Consider the following 22,644-nt stretch of genomic DNA (forward strand, 5'->3'; position numbering starts at 1 on the left):
ATATATATATATATATATATATATATATATATATATATATATAAACATATAGATTTAAAAATTCAATAGTTTAAATAAAAGTAGTTAAGCTAAAAACAGATAAGTAAATAAAAAAAATTTAATATTTTACTACGAAACTTAAGGGATTAAAGCAATGCATAATATATATGAAAAATGTAAGTCAGTATGGAGGAGGAATTTTTTCACACGTATCTCAAATAGAAAAAATTCCATACTTCTTGGAAAAAATTACTTCTGCGTATAAATAGTTTTATTCTTTGTTTTTAGAATTTTCCGTAGTCTCTTAAAATTTTTTCTATTTTGTAAGTATATCTTAATCAGACAGGATTGCTATGATACTTCCTTGCACTGAGAGAAAAATATAATTGCCTTTGGCGTCAACTATACGCTTTTGTGATTTTAACCACAAAAATAATTGGAAGAACCATTGTTTCAGTAAGTGCTATTAGAAAGATGGTTCTTCTAATTATTTTTCTGGTTAAAATCACAAAAAAGTATAGTTGACGCCGAAAGCAACTATATTTTTCTCTCAGTGTGATTAATAAATGTTTACTAAATTATTAATAAATTTTCCAGAAAAATTCCCTGTATGCATTCATAATCGATATATGCCATAAAAGCTTTGAATATTTCATAGGAATGTTTCCCTGAATTATGACGATAACACGTGCGCGTTCGCGAACTTAAACAGACATATAAAGTCGCGCCACGCTTTTTATCGCTTTCAACACAAACATTGTAACACGATAAGCGATTTGCAATTTTCTCGTAGCATACAAATTGCCTCTCTCTCGGAGCGATGAGCAATCAAGCAATCGCGAAGGAGCAGTGAATTAACACATCGCTAACAAAGCACTTTTAAATTCGACCATATTTTAGTACGCACAATATTTTCTGCCTTCGCGCGAATTGCGACGGGACGTTGATTAGCGTTTCAATAAAGACGAGCCGTACCCTTCGACCGGACAGGCGTATCAAGTGGGGGAGCGCCATTAAGAAGCCGCTAATCGCATCATAAACTCGTCAGACATCGGATTCCTCTCAGGTGACTCGCGTACTTGCGAAAAAAACGGTCGCGTTGCGATAAACGCGCTGTTGTCCATACGGAATAAAGAATTACTCCACTTCACCTGTAGTGAGCCAATATCGCGATTATCAAGACGGCATTTCGTTATTACGTGACGAAGTGGGGCAACGATAATTCCAAGAGACAAACTTCGACAGCCACCTATGCCCAATTTCTTCACTTCCGATTAACTTTATCTGTCGGTTAAATGTCAGCCGTGAATGGTTAATTCTCGCCGACCATAAATATGATTGGTCAATTCAAATAGAATAACTGGTAGATAAAGTTGACCGGAGGTGAAGAAACTGAGTACTAGTCTACTTCGTGAGGGACGTGATATACTCGCGCGACGATTTTCACGAATTCCGTAAATTTTCAGGAAACACGCGACTTGTTATTGAGCGTGGCGCGTAATAAAGAAGATATATACTGCATGCAAGTAAATATTATATGTCTCAATTATTTCGTAAGTCTATATACCCGCAAATCTATCATAAATTCACCATAAATATCAAATATATTTCAAATCTTAGTAAGTTTAATATTTCAATCAGAAATATCAAATTGGAACAAAAATTCAGTTACTATACAGAGACAAACCAATTTCTTTTTTAACGAACTTTTTGTACATTTTTATACAAAATTTTGGTAATATTCTCGTAAAGAGATAAATTCTTCTTTTAAGCAGATATAATGATAAACTTTTCCAAAATCTGTCATGAGTAGATTTTAAGACTATTACCAAGAAAATATTCTTCGTTGAAAATAACCATTACTTAAAAGAAGAAATGTAAACGAATTAATCATTTTTCTTAGCAGTAGAATGATATTTTTCTGTGTGCACACGTGATTTCGTTACATTATATGATTATAAAGCCGGTTGTAGGACGATTTAGACACATTTTTTTCTAATAAAATTAGGAACGCTCTGATGTCACAGTCGCAAACTAGACAGCACAAATTACTAAAAGATGTCTTAAACGTTCAAAGGACATCTGAAAGAAATAAAATGTCCATGCTAAATTATGAATATCATATATGAATTATAAAATAGCATACTGAAAATATTTCTAGATACATAAAAAATAAATCTCTCTCTAAGGAATGTGTTTTACTAAATATATTTTTTAAACATACTTATTATATGCCAAAAACGTTCTTAAATGATATTAAAATGAAGCTATGCAATACAAATATTCTCAATACGTTCTTAGTAGAATATTATGTATGTCGAATATTATTAATTAGGGAATATGCGTAATTTACTGTTACGATGTTCTCCGAAAATTCTCAAGATCCACCTGTGCTGTATGGGTAATAACAACTCTTAATATAAGAATTTTATTGACATCTATTAAATGTCATATTCAAGAGTTCTTTAAGATATTTATTATATGATGTTTTCATATCTTCTAAAATCGACGTATTAATCAATTTTATGACATCATTATGTAATTATTTTCTACATAGCGTTGGTGGACGTCAAATCTCAGATGTAAATTTTTTAAGAGCTCTTTTTAATAACATATTACTGGATATCTGATGCTCATAATTTAATGATATCAGTACTATTGAGGACATTGGAGCACAAATTATATCCATAATTTAGATAAATCCCTTTAATTTGTTTCACTGAATTTCTTATAACTTCTTATAATTTCTGAAAAAATTTCTAAAAAAATTTATATAACTTTCTAAACCGGCTCGAAAACAACCGTGCACACAATTAAACTTCATTATATGCCTTCAAAAAATTATTTATTATTTCTCTGTAAATATTTTACCATACAAATTCAGGACATTGGTAGTCTATATTTGGATCATAGTCCATATTTGGGGATTCTTTTCTTTTCTTCTACCAATATTTGAACATATTTCTAACATTGGACATTCTTCTTGTTATAATCTTTAAATATGAATATTTAAACATTTAACATATATATATATCACATATGTATGTCACATATGTATGTCAACATACATACATACATATATATATATGTGTGTGTGTGTTTTTTGTATACATACACACGAACATATACATTCCATTTTGAAAGTTTATATATTTATATTAAATGTCAAACTAATATACATAAAAGAATGGCCAGAGATGCATTTTCAGGCATTAATACCTTTACCTTACTCATTCCAATCGCGTAAAAGACAAATTTCATTCGAGACATCGAACAAAAACTGAATTTCAGGAAGCAGACGAAAACTTACGAATAAAAAATTTACGATTCAAATCTACGTTTTATCCACAGCTAATCCATCGAACAAAACAAGAAAATTCACATATTAAATTCTTCTGCGATTGGCATAACCCTAATAGCTGCGAGAAAATAAAAAAAATGAAAAAAATGAAGATATGTAAACGTTTTACAATGAAGATAAATGCTAATTATACATTCTACGGTATACCATTCGAAAAATGAAGGTATGTAAACGTTTTACAATGAAGATAAATGCTAATTATATTCTACGGTATACCATTCGAGTACTGTTAGACGAGAAAGAAAATAAACGCAATAATTATGTCTCAAGTTATTTATCTTTTTTCCCCGGCATTAATTAGAGGGCTCCGAAGGACTTTGATACCGTGATGCACTCGTTTACCGTGCGTCTCTTGAAATTATCGCGCGACTACGTAACCGTTGATTATAACATGCCGGTGATGTCACTCACGTTGGACACCAGAGTCGGGATCCCCAGACGTTAGTGAAATCGCTTCCGATAACCGCGGAAAAATTCGTAAAATTGTATCGTCTCGTCACGCGTCTCGCTGATATCGCGAATACGGATCTGTATGTTTATCCAAAATGTCGTGAAACCGGTTTATATTATTACATATAATCGACATTTTTATTATATAATCGACATGCTGCTAGACATAGCTGCATGCTTGTCTAACATATTGTGGAATCGGTTTATACATATAAGCTTCAACCAAACTTCAATATTTACTAAAATATTCCAAAATTCAATAGTTCTTCTAATCGTTCCCATCGTATCTGGATATAATATGATACAATGTAATATGATACAATATATGCTAAACTGTCGAAACGACTGATTAGCCAAATAATCAAAAGTCATAATATATACATACATAATGTGTACATACATATTCAGACACAATGCGAGACATACAAAGATTAACGAACTTTGGCTTAGTTAAGGCTTTATAGAAACTTCATGTATTGCATTATTACCAGCATTATTGTCAGATATATCTGTGTCCTTCAATGTATTATGAAATCATTTTCTGTACAGTCAACGTCATGTATGTTGCATCAATCCCTTGATCAAGAATTACATGGTTTTCAATGTAACACATACACGTAAAGTCGGAATCATTATAATTAGAGTCATTCTCTGATATCATAACTAAAAGTAATTAGACTGTGTGTAAGATTGAAAATCATATAATTCTTAATCTATAGAATACCTAATGCTAATTGTACACTAAATTTCAATAAAGTTTTAATGTTTACTAAAGATTTCGATAACGCAAAGCGATCGTCACTAACACAATCACTCTATCTTTTTTGTACCTCTTATACAATCAGTGTCGGAAAGGTTGCCCGTTTTCTTTGTGACTTTCGAAACGTATCTGTCTTATCCATTGGGAAAATTCTGTTATTGACTAACACATTTTTTTTATTGAATAAGACGGATGCATTCTGAATGTCACAAAAAAATTGGACAAGATCTCCTTAAAAGTCACTAAAAAACTTAGTAGTTTTTTCAGTTGTTTCCATTGTGTCTAAATATAATATGTTATATGACATAATATATCAAGTTGTCGAAATAAAACAAATTAGCCGAATAATTTACAACAGTCATAATTTACATACAAATTCAAATAGAATGCGTATAATTTAAAATATTATGCTAAAACTATATTTCATTTTACAATGTTTCTTGTAAAACTAGACTATATTGACATTGTAATATAAATTACTATAGAATAGTAAATATATTTGACGAACTTCTAAATATATTATATAAAAAAATATTCAAATAATTACAAGTAAGTACAATAACTTCGTAGTAAAAAATCAAATAAAAACATATAGTAATTTCGGTCTTAATTTCTATATGGTGCAGGATTAAAACTTTTTATAATTTTTTAATACAATATTTGCTCATTGTGTCTCGATATCTTCTTCTATATCGTGCAATCTCTCATTACTGATTATTCGATATTCATTGCTCGCAATCATCATGAAAAGACACGGTATATTACATCTCGATACAATATTATATCGCGAGATATATTAAATATCAATATAATTTAATACAATTCGATACGACGGTTAAGCCAGATCGAAATCGCCAGATCGGTCGAATAATTAACAGTTATATTGTGCACGTATATCTGCTACACGTACACAATACAAACAATTCTAGAGATTAATAAGTTTTCACCTAATAAATGGTAAGACCTTACTGAAGCTTAGTGTACTGTAATATGATCGACATGTTGCCATACATACCTGCGTGTTTGTCCAACATATCGTGGAATCGGTCTATGTACTGCATTATGATCGACATGTTGCCAGAAAATTATTCTGAGATGTACTTTGGACGAAAGTCTGGGCGTGACGTGTGTCACCTGCGGCTATCACCCTCTTGTCTGAAATAAAACAGAGAGATAGTCTCGATTATATCCAGGCGTTCGACTATTAACCGTGATTCGGGAGCGATTCTTGATTGGGAACTTTCGCGGACGCTTGTCGCAAAATGTATACACCGATCAAATCCGTGTTGTGAAATATTGATAGAACCGACACGATCTATCGCGCACGCGCACACACACACACACACAACATATATACACAGCATATATACAGAAACGACAAATCGTTTTCCCGACATCTATTGTATAATACTCGCTGACGCGCGCTTACAGCTACCGAATTTTTCATTCGAAAGCGATTACACGACACACAATCGGCCGACGTCGTCGCGCAATTCAGGAGTCGACCATGAATCGACACGGCCTTGAACTATTATAGCGAACACGCTCGTATCGTACAGCGAGGCGATTGCATTTCACTCGCGGCTGAGGAGGACGTGTGCTCCTGCGAATTCGCAAACGAGGAGCGCGAGTTGCCGGCACGATTGCGCGGCATTTCTCTTCGCTCCGCCGCGGAATCTACCAACTCTCGCCTACCTTCATCTATTGTACCTTACGTAATTCCAAACGCGATGATTCAGCTCATCGTAACGATGCGGCAACGGAAAATGACTTCACAGCGATAGAAGCACAGTGTCTGCCGTAAAATTATCGTAAAAACTACGATAGCAAAAAAAGCGCAGTTTTATCACTGATTAGTGCAATTGATTAGCGACGAATGGTCATCGCGTGTTTCAATGACACACAGGCTGCATTCGTTTTGACGCTTACAACGCTGTGAGCATCATTTCATCCTTGTTTCTATCAAATACAAGCACAAATGATGCTTACACGCGCTATAAGCGCCAAAACGAAGTCACCGATATCAATTATTTCATTTGCGTCGACTTGTATGCGTGTCACTGCGTCGAAAAAAAAAAAAACGAACAGCTTCAATTTTGTCAACCAAATTCTGAATTTTGGAAACTTAACTGTAAAAACATACACAATTAATTGCTTATTTAACAATTAACAATTAACAAATAATTTCAGTAAAACAACACGAGCTAATTGACTGCCCGAGGCAATATTCGGTTAAGTTAATGTAGCGAGGATCCAAAGATGTGCACATTGTTATGAAGCATTTTACGTAAGGAAATATGGAAAATGCTAATTCCGATTTCTACGCTTCGGGGCTGAGAGCGAAATTAGTTATGTTGTCGAGCGGCCGATTACTGTGCTCGCTACATGTTTTTTTAGATAATCCATCAAATTTCGCGAGCGAGATTCAACAAAGGATTTTCACCTAATTATAAATGCAATTTTTAAGAGTCTTTATCTTAAAATCTAGACATCAATCCACAATTATTGCCTCAATGTCTGTTCCAAATATTACTTCCCGCATACAAAATTTCTTGGGATCTTCAGTTAGAGTCCTATACAATTCTGCAAAATAATTATGAGCTCTGGTTAAAAGAATAATGTTTCAGACATATGTTTCAGACATATGATTCTATAAGTAGGAATCCCAAAGTACACACACACACATATATATAGAGAGTAATTCTAAATAAATGCGGGAAAGTTTAGAAGATGATTCTTTATCGAAAATTAAGAGGGGTCTTTCATATAAACATATACTTCTATATTTTTCCCTGAGGAGTTACACTCTTCTCAAGAGGAGATGAAAATTAGGTTTTTATTTGTTTTCTTAAATATTGGAAAAGTTAAAAATTGAAATCTAGTGGGTGTTTTCCACTAAAAAAGCTACTTATTAATATTTTTTTTTAATTCTCCCGTATCGTTATAAGGGAATGAAACCCCTGTTCAATTTCTTATTAGAACTTTTTAACGGGCAGGAATATGATGATCTAAAAATATGCGTTAAAAAACTTTATTCCTTTAGAAACTTTTTTATTCTTTTATTTTTTCATAAAATCAATAGTTTTCAAGTAAAAAAATAAAATATTTTATTATATACAACACGGCAATTCATCAAATTGCATTTTTAGTGAATTTAAAAATGTCTAATATAGGCGGTTGTCAGGTTGACAATTTTTCTTACATTAAAATTTCATTTAACTTTCTTGACATTGGAAAAAAAAATCTAATTTTCATCTCTCTCTTCCTTTAGGAGATTGTAATTCTTCAGGAAGGGATATAGAAGTATATGTTTATATGAAACATCCTCTTTAATTTTTGACAAAAAATTATTTCTTAAAGTTTTTCGTATGTATTTAAAATCATCTTGTATACATATACACATACACGTATGTGCGTGTGTACTCGTATATTATGTAGCGTGTGTTCATATGCGCGTAGTGTGTGTGTATGTACGTGTGTGTGTGTGTGTGTGTATACATATATATACCGGCTCTTATAAATAATATTAGTACGAAGGAAACACAACTTTTATAAGAGACAATTGGTGGTTATTTAGTATGAATAATTGTTATTTTACATAATAATAACTTAAAGTTTTTCAATATTTCTTCTGGTCTTCATTTTACATTAGAATTTAACAAAACATATGTTAATTCCTTAAATAATTTAATTATTCGGTAAACTACATTCTCAATGTGTTCTAAAAGTATTTTATATTTTTTTGTTTTTTAATTCTATTGAATACAATAATTGATAAAAAATGAGATTCCCTGTTTGAAACCATTAAAATATAGCCGACGTTACCGACTGAGAAGAAGTGCGAATTTCCATGATATTTCTGTGCCGATTCTTTCGAGACAAAGAGAACTAATGTTTGGAATAAGAGTCAGATTCTCAGTTGATATCTATACTTGGGGGAAATGTAATAAAGATCACGTTAAAATCATATTTCATTTTACAATGTTTAAAGCTGAATTATAGTGACATTGTAATATAAATTACTATAGACATAGTAAGTTTGACGATATACTGCGATGTAAAAGATATTCAAATAGTTGCAAAAATTTTGCATTAAAAAGTCAAATAGGCATAACATTTTTCAACAAATACATGGTAATTTCGATCGATAATTTCTGTACGATCCAAGATTATAAAATTTTATCGTAAATTTTACAATATTTTCTCTATCTGAGAGAAAAAATGTTGAAGAAAATTCCGTGCAGGCTCCTTATTCCAAATGAATTTCACACAAACTCAACTGCATTTCAACTATAGTTCCATTGCACTCTGTCTCGACTTCGTTAACCTCTGCGAAACTTGAATGCTTCCAAGATGCTCCGGGGCGTGCGGACCTATGCCCTCGTGACCAGACGGTCGATCGATCGCGCGTCCCGCGATCTTTTGGAGAATTGCCAATTAGTGGTTCAGGCAACAGGAAGACACCGGCTGGAACGAATGGAGGTCGAACGAGCCTCCCGTACGAGCGATCGTGATCGCGCTAGATGTTTTGCGCGCTTGCAAAACGAAAAGCCGAAAACGCGTCGAGCAAGCGAAATACCTCGGGATTATGTTGCGAAAACTGTATATATTATAACACAGAGAGCTCCGGCCCAGAAAACGAGCCACGGGAGACCACGTGTGCGTGTCTGCATGCGTTACGCAAGGGATCGGTCACACCTGCGCAAGCGTGTGCGTACAGCGCTCCCGTGGTCGTGTGTACCTGAAAATCGTCATTTAATCTAATCTAGGAGGAGAAGCGTGGCATCCTCCACACCTACTATTTCCTTCTTACTACACTGATCTATAAAAAAAGATACTTTTTTTGGTATATGAATAAAATTATATAATTTACATAATAGTTTTTATGCTGAATTGAAAGATGTAAGCAGATTTTTTCTGCCATCCAGCGTTTTCCAGTGATACAATTTTTAAGGTTCAAGAAAATTAATTCTTTTGTTGTATATACAAACATGATTTATCTAATTTTTGGCACATAAATAAAAGTATATAATCTACATAGTAGTTTTTATGCTGAATTGAAAGATGTAAGCAGATTTTTTCTGCCATCCAGCGTTTTCCAGTGATACAATTTTTAAGGTTCAAGAAAATTAATTCTTTTGTTGTATATATAAACATGATTTATCTAATTTTTGGCATATGAATAAAAGTATATAATCTACATAGTAGTTTTTATGCTGAATTGAAAGATGCAAGCAGATTTTTCCTACCATCCAGCGTTTTCCAGTGATACGATTTTTAAGGTTCAAGAAAATTAATTTTTTTGTTGTATATACAAACATGGTTTACCTAATTTTTGGCACATGAATAAAAATATATAATCTACATAGTAGTTTTTATGCTGAAAGATGCAAGCAGATTTTTCCTGTCATCCAGCGTTTTCCAATGATACGATTTTTAAGGTTCAAGAAAATTAACTTTTTTGTTGTATATACAAACATGGTTTACCTAATTTAGGATGTAAAATTCGGTGATTATTCGCTTGTATTCGGCTGGTGCCGAATGTATCTTTTAAAATGAAAAATATCTTATCAATAGTTATCATATATTGTGCTTAATTGAAGGAAAATCGCACAAAAGTGGAATCGTTGATGAATTTTTATAGAAAAATGTGTTGTTAGTTGTAAGTAGAGAAACATCTTATGGACGATACTTAATATCGATATTTTATTATTTTAATATAAAAAATGTAGAATCAAATTTCTGATTAAATTTTTTAATTGCGTCCCATATACGATGTATTAAATCTCAGATATTACAAAATAACCGTAAATAACGGAGTAATTCTGAGTTCATTTTCGGATTTTACGCACAAAAGCATATAAGATACACATCAGAAATGCTACAAATTACTTAAGACTAAGATTACAGGTACCGAGAAACTTGCACAATAAATATTTCGCTTGCGGAACATTCGGCAAAATTAAAAGCCATGTCGAATTGCTTCTAATCTTTAATTAATTCTAATTAACTCCTTCCCCTTAGCTCTCTCTCTCCCTCCTTCTTCCTCTAATTAATATTTCTCTCGATAAGATAAAGGATTCTCAGAGCTCTTCTTTCGTCACAAATGTAACGTTGGCTCACTGAAGCAATCTTGTCCGATCTCACGCTGTCCGATGTTCTCGTAATGCGCGAATAATCGCGCATCCGCTGGACTACTTTGACGCAATTGAAAGATTTAATCGAGGCACCGAGTGCGCACGTTATCCTAGTCTTGAGGTTTAAATCCAAATTCAAGAGAAAAAGAAGCGAAAAGGAAAAGGGAGGGAAGGAGAAAGAGAAAGGGAGAGAGAGAAAGAAAGTGACACAGAAGAGCGCGGGAATACCATCTTCTCACGGAGAGACAGATGTGTTTCGCTCCGCAAATAAACTCGCGGGAATCCATTCATTTACTTCGGGTTTGCACGCGACTCACCGTTTCCCTACTTCGACCAACACCGATGACCTGTGCCGTATAGGCGGCGTCTTTATTTAGCCTAAGACGCACCTGTCGTGTGACTGTTTACGGTTCACGAGGGGCGATAGCCGAGTAAATGATTCATCGGCAAGTGACGATCAATCACCGGCCGCGTATCGCGATCGGCCGCGTCGCGCGACGCTTTCGCGCGATTCGCGATAGCGACTCGACGACAGGGGAGTCCCGCGCCGTTACGCGCTTCTGTAATGCATGCGGTAACGCATGCATTACGCGAATACGCACGCGCACGCGTTACAATCAAGTGTGTTGCGAGTACAACGCACTCCGCGCGATGGAAGCAAAAGAAGAAGAAGAAGGAGCGATGTCGCGGCGCGACACCGTGGTTTCCGCGAGGTTGCCTTGGTTTTATCTACTTGCGCAAATAAACGGCGGGAACGCTATCTGCTGGTTGCATAATGATTTTTACGATAATCGCGGGCCGACACAATGCGTCCGCGTAACGCGGCCGTATCGGCGCACCGCGGCGGAGGGTTAATTCGGGACGTGATACAACGACTATCACGTAGACGACCACGGCGACGATGACGAGGACAACGGCGACACTGGCTAACTAGCTGCGTCCACTGGAACGCGTCCAATCTCGCGAACGCCGGTCGTGAAAGTGCCTTTAAGCCCGGATCGTCGTTGATACGCGGCGTGGACTCGGCCGCGTTAAACGGCACCGCAGGAAAGTTAACGAATGTGGCTCACGTTTGACGCCAGTGACGGATCCAGCCTGCTCAGGGCCTACTCAGAGAGCTTACTTCGTCATCTCATAGAGATTTTCTGCCCGATGATAAATCCCGCAACTCATTCGGCCTACGGTCAGGTATTGGTCAAGTCGAGGAACGCATTTGACGCTAAGCGCGGAGACCGATGAGAATTTTGATGCCTGTGAGCGTTGCCAGAGATCTAAGTTCTTTTCGAGTAAAATAACGCAATCCGAAATTAGTTCAGAATTGATTCTGATATAAACTATCCAGTCCTAAGGCAAACTATTTCAAAATTTTGTGAAAGAATTAGGTTTCTCTTAATTTCAGGAATCACCAAAAAGTACGAAAATATTTTTTTCTAGAATTTTGTTTCTTATAATTTTGCAATCAACTGTCAGGCTTAAAACATGTTAAGAAATATTTCCCATGCATTAATCAATAGTCCAGCATGCTGAACATATGGTTTTACACACTTCAAATATAAGGAGAGTCCAGATTATGAACTTGGAAAAAATGTCTAGCCGACTGGATACCAGGACTGAGGAAAACAAATAGGCTCTGTAGTTGTACAGTCAAAGTAAGAGAGAACATGGCCAATGAGAACTTAGTCGCGAATAGTATGAATAACTTAAGTTGGAAGTCAGGAAGGATAAATAGATAACAAGTCGAAATTGGATGTAATGTTTGAATGTAAATGATAACATATGCATCGAATGCTCTTTCGAACTTCAAACGTACGAGATGAATCAGCTTCCACAGCTAAGTTCATTTTGCACGCTTTCGTGCTGAAAACATTACTCTATCCTCCTTTGGCATCTAATAAGCGATAAAGATAGAATGATACTTTTAGCACGAAAGCGTTCAAGACGAATTTAACTTTCGTCAGACAATTCTGTGAGTCCCAATTATTATTAATAATTAAATAAAACCCCATTAAATCTTATTCTCTATTAATTAATTGATTCTCTTTATAGTTGTAAAAGAATACAATTACAAAATAGTAAAAAATATTGCCTCAGTCAATTATCTTACATTTAATAAATTTATTTTTAATACGGATTTCGCGCGCGCGCGGTGTATTCCAGTTTCTTTCGCGGTCGCGATGTCCACGTCGACCGGCAAGCTGCCGTCCCACGTTTCACGCTAAATGTGGTCACACGTGGGATGAAAGACAGACCGCAAAAGAACATGCCCGAGTAGAAATGTAACTAGTAGATCTGAGTTAGAAAGCTAGTAGCCAACTAGTAGAGACTCGACTAAATTTTCTAGCTCGTCACTAGTTATTCACTGACTAATTATTCACTGAAATGTAGAATCGATTTGTGATCCAACCAATATTTAGTTATTACGTATTAAATATAATACAATAGATGCTGTCTAATCTAAAATATATAATGTAGTTAGTATATACCGCCACTAACATTTGAAAAATAGATAACAAGTCAAAATTGAAGTTACGTTATCTCGTAAAAATCTGAAGAAAGCAGAAGTGATATCGTTACATTACTGGCTGCTAAATAATTATAATTTACAGTTATAATTCGGCTCAAAAATTAGAATTTGAAAATTATATTTATTATTATATATTTTCTAAAAATAATGTTTACGTTGCTTACTAGATTTTGTTAATTTTTGCATTATTTTTATACCCAGTGAAAGTCGTTAAGATGGTATGATATATTTTTAATGTTATATATATACGTCAGAGGGCAACCAACTCCTAAACTTTGAGGTAAGATTTTTTAATTTTAAAATACTTATTCAGATTCATAAGACTTTTTTCTTAAAAAAAGATAATCTTGTTGGATTTTAATAGAACAAATGATTTTCAAAAAAAACGCATTTAAACGGCGAAAGATAAAATTTTATTCAAACAATAAAATAATAATTTCGCGTAAAACAAAATTGAAATAATTAAGTTAAAATTACATTGGTTGAGAATAGAGAAGAACTGTTGGAACTTTTTATTATTGCGAACAAATAAGAAATGACCCTAGGATATCTTATGATGGATGTAGCAAAAAGTTTCCTCCCAGTTTGTCATATCAGGGGATGTATTAGAATAGAGGATGCTCATACTGAATATTTGTTATAATTTTGTATAAATATATTTCTTTTCAATTAATTTTAACTTAAATAGAGTTAAGTAAATTAGAATTGAACTTAGTTCAATTTTGTTTTACGCAAAATCATTATCTTTAATATAGATATAATAAATATCTATTGTTTAAATTTTCGCGTTTCATACGAAATTATTATTTTTAACATAGTACATGTATAATAAATATCTATACGAATAAAATTTTATTTTTCATCATTCAAATGTGTTTTTCTCGAAAATCATTCGCTTTTTCGAAATTAAATAAGAATATATTTTTTTAAGAAAAGTCTGAGAAATCTAAAATAATGTCTTAAAATATCTTATTTATTCCAAAATTTGAGAATTACGAAATTTAGGATTAATTAGCCTCTCGACTCCTTGACATAATATCAAGAAATATATCATATTATCCTAACAACCTTCATTTTGTATAAAAAATAATAGAAAGATTATTAAAATCTGATAATATAATAGTTATTTTTAGATTTTAAATAAATATTTTGTAGATTCTAACTTAGGAGACGAATATCTCCTAAGAGATATAGGAAAACAATAGTAAATAAATTGTATTTCAGTACAATAGTCTTTTTCATATAAATTCTTTTCAATTTTATTATGTTTCTAATAGCGCAGAAACAAACTATAAGATCTATTTTGCTAAGGAACATAGTAAATTTCGCTAAAAACAACAAATCTTGTTATAAATATTTTTTTAATTTTTTAATATCACATACATATGAAATGAAAGAATAACAAAGAATAACAAAGAATAATAAAGTATTGTCGATTCGTTCCTCGGTAACAAAATTCCATAGTAATTCATAGTAATTTCCATAGTTTCCATATTTTCCAATGTTTGCTCTAAAATTCTCTCTGTCTAACGATATTAAACATAAATTGATTATCTCCTCATTAAATACCTATGAGGTCTAATTTTTACTAGAGTGTACCTTCATTCGTTATTGCGCTGGAAAATTATATATTTGAAATTTTCACAAATATAGGCACTATAATAACCTGTCAGTATTTCCTTGCCATTACTTAATCGCGACATAATATTCACATTTTCTCTTTTTTGTTGGCTGGACGAACACAACATTCCTACCGTATCTGTCCGCGACGTTGGACTTTGCTATATCCAGCACTGCCTGATGCCGCTCCGGCATCGGTGAGGCGAGCCGAAAGTGCAAGTGTAACTATTATATGCGACGCAACCAGCCGGTGCTCTTAAGTAATAGTAACCCGCGCGCTTGAGTAACGAAACGGAGAAAGATGGTAAAGACGCGAAGATAGAAGGAGAAAGAAAGAAAGAGCGAAGAGGAGAGACTTAGAGAGGGTGGGGGAGAAAGAGAGAGGAAGACTGAACGGAGAAAGCCCTATCGGCCGGCATGCCATCGTCGTTGACACTTCGAGAAATTGCGGTCGCGTGTTGTCACTGTCCAGCGCCGGGAGAAAAGTGTTAGATCGACGTCGCGAATTACGGCTCCGGTATAATGAACGCAGCAGCTCGTCGGGGCTAGTGAGAATAAAACTACGAAATTCGACTAGACGTCACTCCCCGAGGGAGGGAATCGTATTACATAATTAAGTGGACTTATGGATTTTTCTTGTAAGTGCTAAGGAATATAATCTTACACGGACAAAATACTCACAATACTAACAATACTCACTTAGCTAGATATAGTTATCATGACAAAATATTAATGTCATTTTTCGCCCGCGCATGAAAAAGGATTGTAGAAACCATAGCACTCTGGAAGTAGTTGGCCTTTTTTGCTATACCTGTCTATACGTGTTTGAACGAAACTTTCAGTACTGTATGGCGCAATCAAATTCTAGGGATCTCTCAACCATGGTATCCGCTCTACATAGCACAACAATATTCTTTTGACTGAGGCAGCTGTATATGCTAATTGAACATTATGTGTCATAAGAACTATGATTGTGAGAACAAGATGGACACATAACAACAGCAATGTTTTATGCAATATCTGCGTAGGAACTGGACAAGAAGAAGTGGATTCAATGGTTGAATCTAAAGGAAGTTCACATCTATGGATATATATGATCAAGGATATTCTTTACATGCTTTAAAAACTATATAATTTAAAATTATATACATCTGAGTTCCCGGGAATATTGGATTGCACGACAATAAATTGGTTAATAAGCCAAGGAAGTTGCTTCTAGTGTAGGAGTTAGTACATACACACATACCACACACATACCCACACACAGACACACACTTCAGGTTCGTATTACCTAGAAATTTATTTGAAAAATTTAGACACGAGGTCATTAAATTTGCTAGATTCTTAAAGATAAGATTTTGCGAAATTCTTAAAGATAATGCGTTACATAAAGGCTACAGATATTTCAACAAAATTAAAATCAAACTTAGTAGACCTTGGTTTGAAAGTCTTTCTAAATCAACTATTGTTCTTATATTGCGTTTATGAATACAATATGTAACGCTCAATTACCATCTATATGATAAGAATTTCCATTTATTTGAAGGATTTTGCTGTATGTTTATACGGCAAAGGGGAAACCATAAAACACGTATTCAGTTGCGGCACAGAGATGCCGTTGGTTTCGTGTTAGTTTATTTTATGTTGGTGTGTCTCCGACCAATAGCATCCTGGATATTGCGTTTGAAGATAATATTCGTGCTTTCAAGCTTTTGGAGCAATTTGCGCGTAAACCAGTCGGAAAGTATAACTTTCCTCTGCTTCTTCTTCTGAAGAAGCATCGAAATTCTCATAAAATCACTGGTCATTAATATAAATATTGGATAGAAAAGAAGAAAAAGAAGCAATTTATTGTGTGAACCGATCTTTATAAATATCAGTAATATTAATTTATTTTTATAATGTGCACGTATTATCATGTTTATTGTGAATAAATGCAAAACATATTTATTTAAATTGTTAGAAAAGAGCTTAAAATTGGTCGAACAACGAGTGAACGTGTAGAAAAGCATAGAGCAAGGAGAAGTGAATTGGAGGAAATAAGACATTTGACAATATTAAACTCTCTAATAAAAATGACAATTGAAGTTAAGAATAAAAGAAAGCAAGAGACAAAAGGGAATAATACAAAACAAGACAAAAGAGAAGAATTTCATTGAGATGAGAGTGCAATCTATTCTGATATTAATGACACAAATAAAAATGTCATGGTAATTCAGATTCAGAACTTGACGATATAGTACAACTACAAGAATAGATAAAAGAATATATCGTTTGAACAATATGATTATGAACATTGTCACGTAAAAGACGAAAAATATGAGAAAATATCTATTATGTATCAAATATTTTCTGCATTTTGACTCTCATTAGCACTAAAATTTTACAATTAGAAATCATAGACAAAGAATGAAACATTACTCGGTCAAACCTGCCTATTTTATGAGCAGTAGCAGAAAATTATTCGCTTGATTATCACTCAATCGATTAGTTTTGTGTCCATTTTCTGTTCTGTTTTCGTGCAGTAAATGGGTCCAGATTTCATGCATCTTTTGTGCAGCAACTACAGAAAAAGCACTACGTCTTGATTGGAATCAAAAATAGTCTTACTCTTTAGTTACTAGAGAACATCAACGTAACTATCCAGTAACTGCTCGAAAATTGCATTAAATTTTCAGGTAAGTGTAGAAAATATAAAAAAGGAGAGAACGAGAGAAACGGGACGCGAACTACTAATTAGTGAGAAATAAACTAATAATTAACCGCTACTATTTATCTAGCCATCAATTCTGTATCTTTGACATATTGCTTCTTTGCATATGTCTAAACATCGATAATCGACTTGAAGTTAAAAGTAGTTTGTAATCGACGAAGCCGAGTGATATGAAATGTGAGGCAGCATTTGGTTAACAGCACGCAACTCTTAGAAATAATTACATGAAATTAATATTGGAAAAGGGAGTACACGCGTATCGTGTACGTACGTTGGATACTATCGGGAAAAAAACTGCCGCGATTGATAGATGTCAAAACGTTTGCTAGAAAAGTGTAAACGCGTTGGGAATTCTCGTGTTATATAACCGACATAACCGATGGTTAGAATGAGGAGATCGCGTTTCAGAAGCAATCGAAAAAAAGACACTAAGAAATAAAAATAGATATGTAAACAAAGAAGTGAACCTCGCACGAAAGCTCACTACAATCAATTTTCACGCGAATATACAAAGAAAATTTTATAGTAAAAGTTAATAGAATTTTGTAACCTAGGAGTAGATCGATATTCTAATTGATTATTCTTTTATTTCATACATTGAGAGAAAAATGATTTATCTAACTAAGTTCTTATGATTATTTTTGGCTCTAACTATATTTTTAGTTCTTCAAACATGAATATGGTAATAGTAACATGCATATAGACAGTGTTTACCGGTATCTAGATAAAATTATTTAGAAAATCGTCCAGATAAACAAGAAAACATCTATATCTTTATCTAGCTGAAAGAAACAAAATATTATGTTTATTTTCACCAATAAAATTTGATGTTTATTTTAGGTTAAAAATGTATTATCTTACCTAAAAATTATTTAATTTATGATTACGCTATTATTATTTTATATTATTTAATATCTATGATTACGTTATACATTATGCAAATGTTTTTTTTTAATCTGAGCGTCAAGAAGACAAGTTTAATATAGACTTAGTTACTATAAACAGCGATTAAACGGCCACACATTTTTCCAAATAAAGTTGCAATGCTCCTGGTTGTTACAATCGAGAAATACTTCTAAGGTGATAACTATAACTATATAGATATAATATGTACATATACATACGCACATGTTAAAGTCCAATAAATTCGAAACGATCCAAAACCGATTAGAACATTGCTTTAGAATTCTGTGTAGACTTGGGTGCATAGAAATCTTTATTTTTAGATGTAGAGGGTTTTGACAAGTTGTGGATGAGTTCGATGTCTCTCAGGTATCGCATTACAGAAGCATGTGAAGGAGCGATTCTGTTTGTAAGGAATTTATTAATGGCATCCGCATTTATGTATTTTGATCATTTATAAAGAGAATGAAAAAATATCTGACGCCGTGCTCATCTTCTCAAAAGACATCACATTACCTTGCTAAAACTCTCTACATCTAAAAGTAAAAATATCGATGCACCTGAGTGTACTAAAAAAGAAGAAAGGTGTACTAATAAAAAAGGACTAATGGCAAATCTGATTCATTAACTTCTACACACAGACACAATGCGGTAGCCAATTAATGTACCGAGTTAAGTAAGAGCTGGAAGTTTATCAAACAAAACATTTGAAAAACATTTATTTATGGAAATAAAAATTTAAAATAAAATTATTAATACTGTTTAGATATCTCTTTTATTATCTCTACGTAATTTTTTTATGAATTTTTATAAATAATTTCATAAAATTAAAATTATCTAAAAATTATTTAGATAAATAGCGCTAATCATCTCAATTTTCATCTAGACGAATTATAAAAACACAATAATCTTCATCTCATGTAAAATTAATTTACAGATATATTCACTAAGGGACTTTGAAATTATTTAAGGAGAACACTGCATATATATTATTATCGTTAATATTATAGTAGAATGTAATAAAGCAATGATTTTCTTGACCATAATTTATAGTAATTATCTCTCTGTGATTATGCCATTATGATGTCTTAAAAAGTTATCAGAAAAACGTCATTATGACATTTTTTAGACATCTTATATCGCGATTTGAGATGTCTTAAAGATATAATTTTAAGACGACTTAAAGACATTTTATTTAAGATTTACTTTAAGACCTTTATATGTGTATTTAATTACAGATTTATAAAATTCTATATTAAACATTAAGAAGAAAAGGATGTTTTATTTATTATCATTTATTTGCTGCTTAGTTATAATTATTATTAGTTGTAATTATGATTAGAGTATGGATTTGCTCCTCCGATCTGCTTTGGGTTAGGATTAGGTATCAATGACAGTTAGCGGACAATGATAATATAAATTCGGCACATCGTATATTTGAATTTAAAAACATATGCTACCGAATAGTAATATTTGATAATACATAATTTAAAATTTAAAACATACGATGCTGAATCAACATTGGCTAGTTGTCATCGATATCTAATTCTAATATGAACATACAGATAGATGAGTAAATCTGCAGTCTGATTATTATTCTCAAGGACCATCTTTATGGAAAAAAGAAAATTCTTACTCGGTATTACAACTTAAAAGTAAACTAACTAAATTATAAAAACTTATAGTTAACTTCCCCAAGATTTTAGTATGCTTCACGTATATTACACTCGCAAAGACTAATAGGTCGTTACGATATTCAGTTTTGTACATACGTACATAAATCTTATAGTCAGTAATGTAGAGAGTCATACATAGTCTTATGAAGATGCTGAAGCTGAAAACTTTATCGACAAAATACTGACATTTTTTGCAAAGTTTACGTCGCATTCATTGTACAGAATTACAAATGCTTTTACGCAATACAAGTACGTGCAAAAATAAATAGGAGCATTATTCAATGTGTGATGAAAAGAAAAACAAAATTTAAATGTAAAATTTCAAGCTGACAATTAGCATAATATTTGCCTAATCTAAAAATTCCATAGCTTATACAGACTGAAAATGTAGGTGCTTTAAACAAAAAAATTTTGAAAAACATTATTGCACCTTCGCATATTTATTCAGAAACTCAAGAATATTGGAAAAGAAAAATTTCTACACATACGTGGTTTACATCAAATAATAAAATTTTTTGAAAATCAAACAATTGTACGTATTGGTTGAAACATTAATTTCTTTGCTTTCCAATAGACAAATTTGTTTGAATGTAATAAAATTTATTAAATTCAAAGAAATCTTTATCACTGTGTAGATACTCTACGTTATATATTTTACGCAGTTCCAGCACTAAATGACGCAACTAAAATAAGACAAACTTGAATACATAAAAAATCACGAAAAGGCAAACACGTTACTTAACATATTTTTGCACGATTGCTTCGCGCATGAATTGTAAACAAAATTTTTATTACATTTACTTTGTATATAAATTAAGTTATATATATTTTACCATTTCTAGCATTAAATGATTTATTCAATGAAATGCAAAGGAGAATGTAAAAAATAGATCATTTTCGGCTCGTTGATAGAATCTTAACTATTCATTGGAAACTATTAACTAAACACTAAAAACTTTTAGAAATTGAAAATAACAATTATTTATCCACCGGTCCAGGGAGAGTTATGAAAATCGGGATTTATTATTGATTGTTCAAACAGTCAAATAAAGTGTGCTTTTAACTTTGCATTCTTGATATGTCTTTAAAATAAAATCAATTGCACATTTATATCTTAAGAGGTGAGTTGTAAATATAGAGAAGTTTGTTTTCTTTTTGCTTTTTATACAATGTTTATGTGTTGTACGTGCAGAGAATTCGAGAGAAAAAATTTGTTTACCAAATTAAGATATAAGGCTAGTAAGAGCTCCCGTATGCTAGATGTTAGCGCGAATAATTAATTTATGAGAGTCCAACATTGAAGGTATAAACGCAGACGCCGAACATTTTTCGGCCTTTACAACGATACGCGGTGAATTTAACCTTCCACGTCAAACTCGACCATGAATTCTATTTATATTTTAGTTAATTTCCCCTTTCCTCTCTTTAAAAATTCCAATCGCATATTTACTTTGATTCCTATTAAAATTGCGAACAAAATGACACTACACTGTCAAATAGTATTATCCTCTCATAAATTAATTATTCGCCCTAATATCTAGTGCACAAAAAATTTTTACTCTTTATATTTCTTTTAATTTGGTTATGTTCTAAGCAAAGCCTTTAATATGTAGTTTACTACTATTTACATTTTTAGTCCTTATCTAACAAACTCTTTACTTGATATCTCTTGAAAAGTAAAAGAAAAAAAAGAAGAAATGAAGAGATGTCATCAGAAGGATTATCAACATGCATACTCGTCACTTTCGCAACGCCAAAATCCTACCTGTCAAATATCTTCCTAACGGGGCATATCTTATGCACAATATATACTAACGCGTCGAACAATATATATATATATATATATATATATATATATATATATATATATATATATCCATTACTTTAAAGACATATCAAGGATACAAATCTTTAAAAACACTTTATATGACTATTTCGACAATCAATAATAAATCCTGGTTCCAGTAATTAGTTGAGGCTTTGTTAGTGGACTAAAAATGGTCTGCTTTTAACATCCTTCGTTAAATACACAAGAAATTATCGAACGTGTTATTTAGCATATTCTCTTCGCGCGTAATTAAGAATAATATTACATGATTGTTATATGATATATAATCTTCCTTGTTATTATGCGAAATCGTCGAGATGGCACGTGTAACGCGAACGAACATTGTCTTGACTGAGAATGTTTTGTTTTCTTTTCCGTGTGATTGATCTGTCGTCTGCACTGTCATAGCACGTAACAAAAGTATAAACACGTGAAATCGTCGAAAGAGCACATGTCGAGGTCGTTGTTGTCTTAATTAGCCGTGAATGATTGTCGTGATCAATTGTGTCAAGAATAAGGAATACCAAACATCGACAAACATTAAGAAGACTGTCCCTTGCGTGAAAAAATTCCCTCAATCTTGCGTATATATTAAACTTAAGAAAATAAAAATATAATGAAACAGTTATATATATATATATATATATATATATATATATATATATATATATA

The 22,644-nt window shown here is 32.6% G+C and overlaps 1 protein-coding gene across 5 annotated transcripts in view; it reads right to left on the reverse strand.

The window, feature by feature from the left end:
• LOC116842917 (elongation of very long chain fatty acids protein AAEL008004-like) overlaps positions 1-22,644 on the reverse strand; it is a 114,543-nt gene that overhangs the window by 36,261 nt on the left and 55,638 nt on the right. For 4 of the 5 annotated variants that reach the window (XM_032812784.1, XM_032812785.1, XM_032812786.1 and 1 more), the window contains exon 2: positions 5,587-5,726. In XM_032812784.1, the coding sequence (XP_032668675.1) occupies positions 5,587-5,644 (58 nt within the window). In that variant the 5' untranslated portion in view covers positions 5,645-5,726. Of the gene's footprint in view, positions 1-5,586; positions 5,883-22,644 lie in introns of those variants that run through there. The other variant, XM_032812783.1, reaches the window with a different exon arrangement.

The sequence above is a fragment of the Odontomachus brunneus genome, unplaced genomic scaffold (assembly GCF_010583005.1).
Source record: "Odontomachus brunneus isolate Ranch 3 - 2012 unplaced genomic scaffold, Obru_v1 Obru_scaffold_028, whole genome shotgun sequence".
NCBI lineage: Eukaryota > Metazoa > Arthropoda > Insecta > Hymenoptera > Formicidae > Odontomachus > Odontomachus brunneus.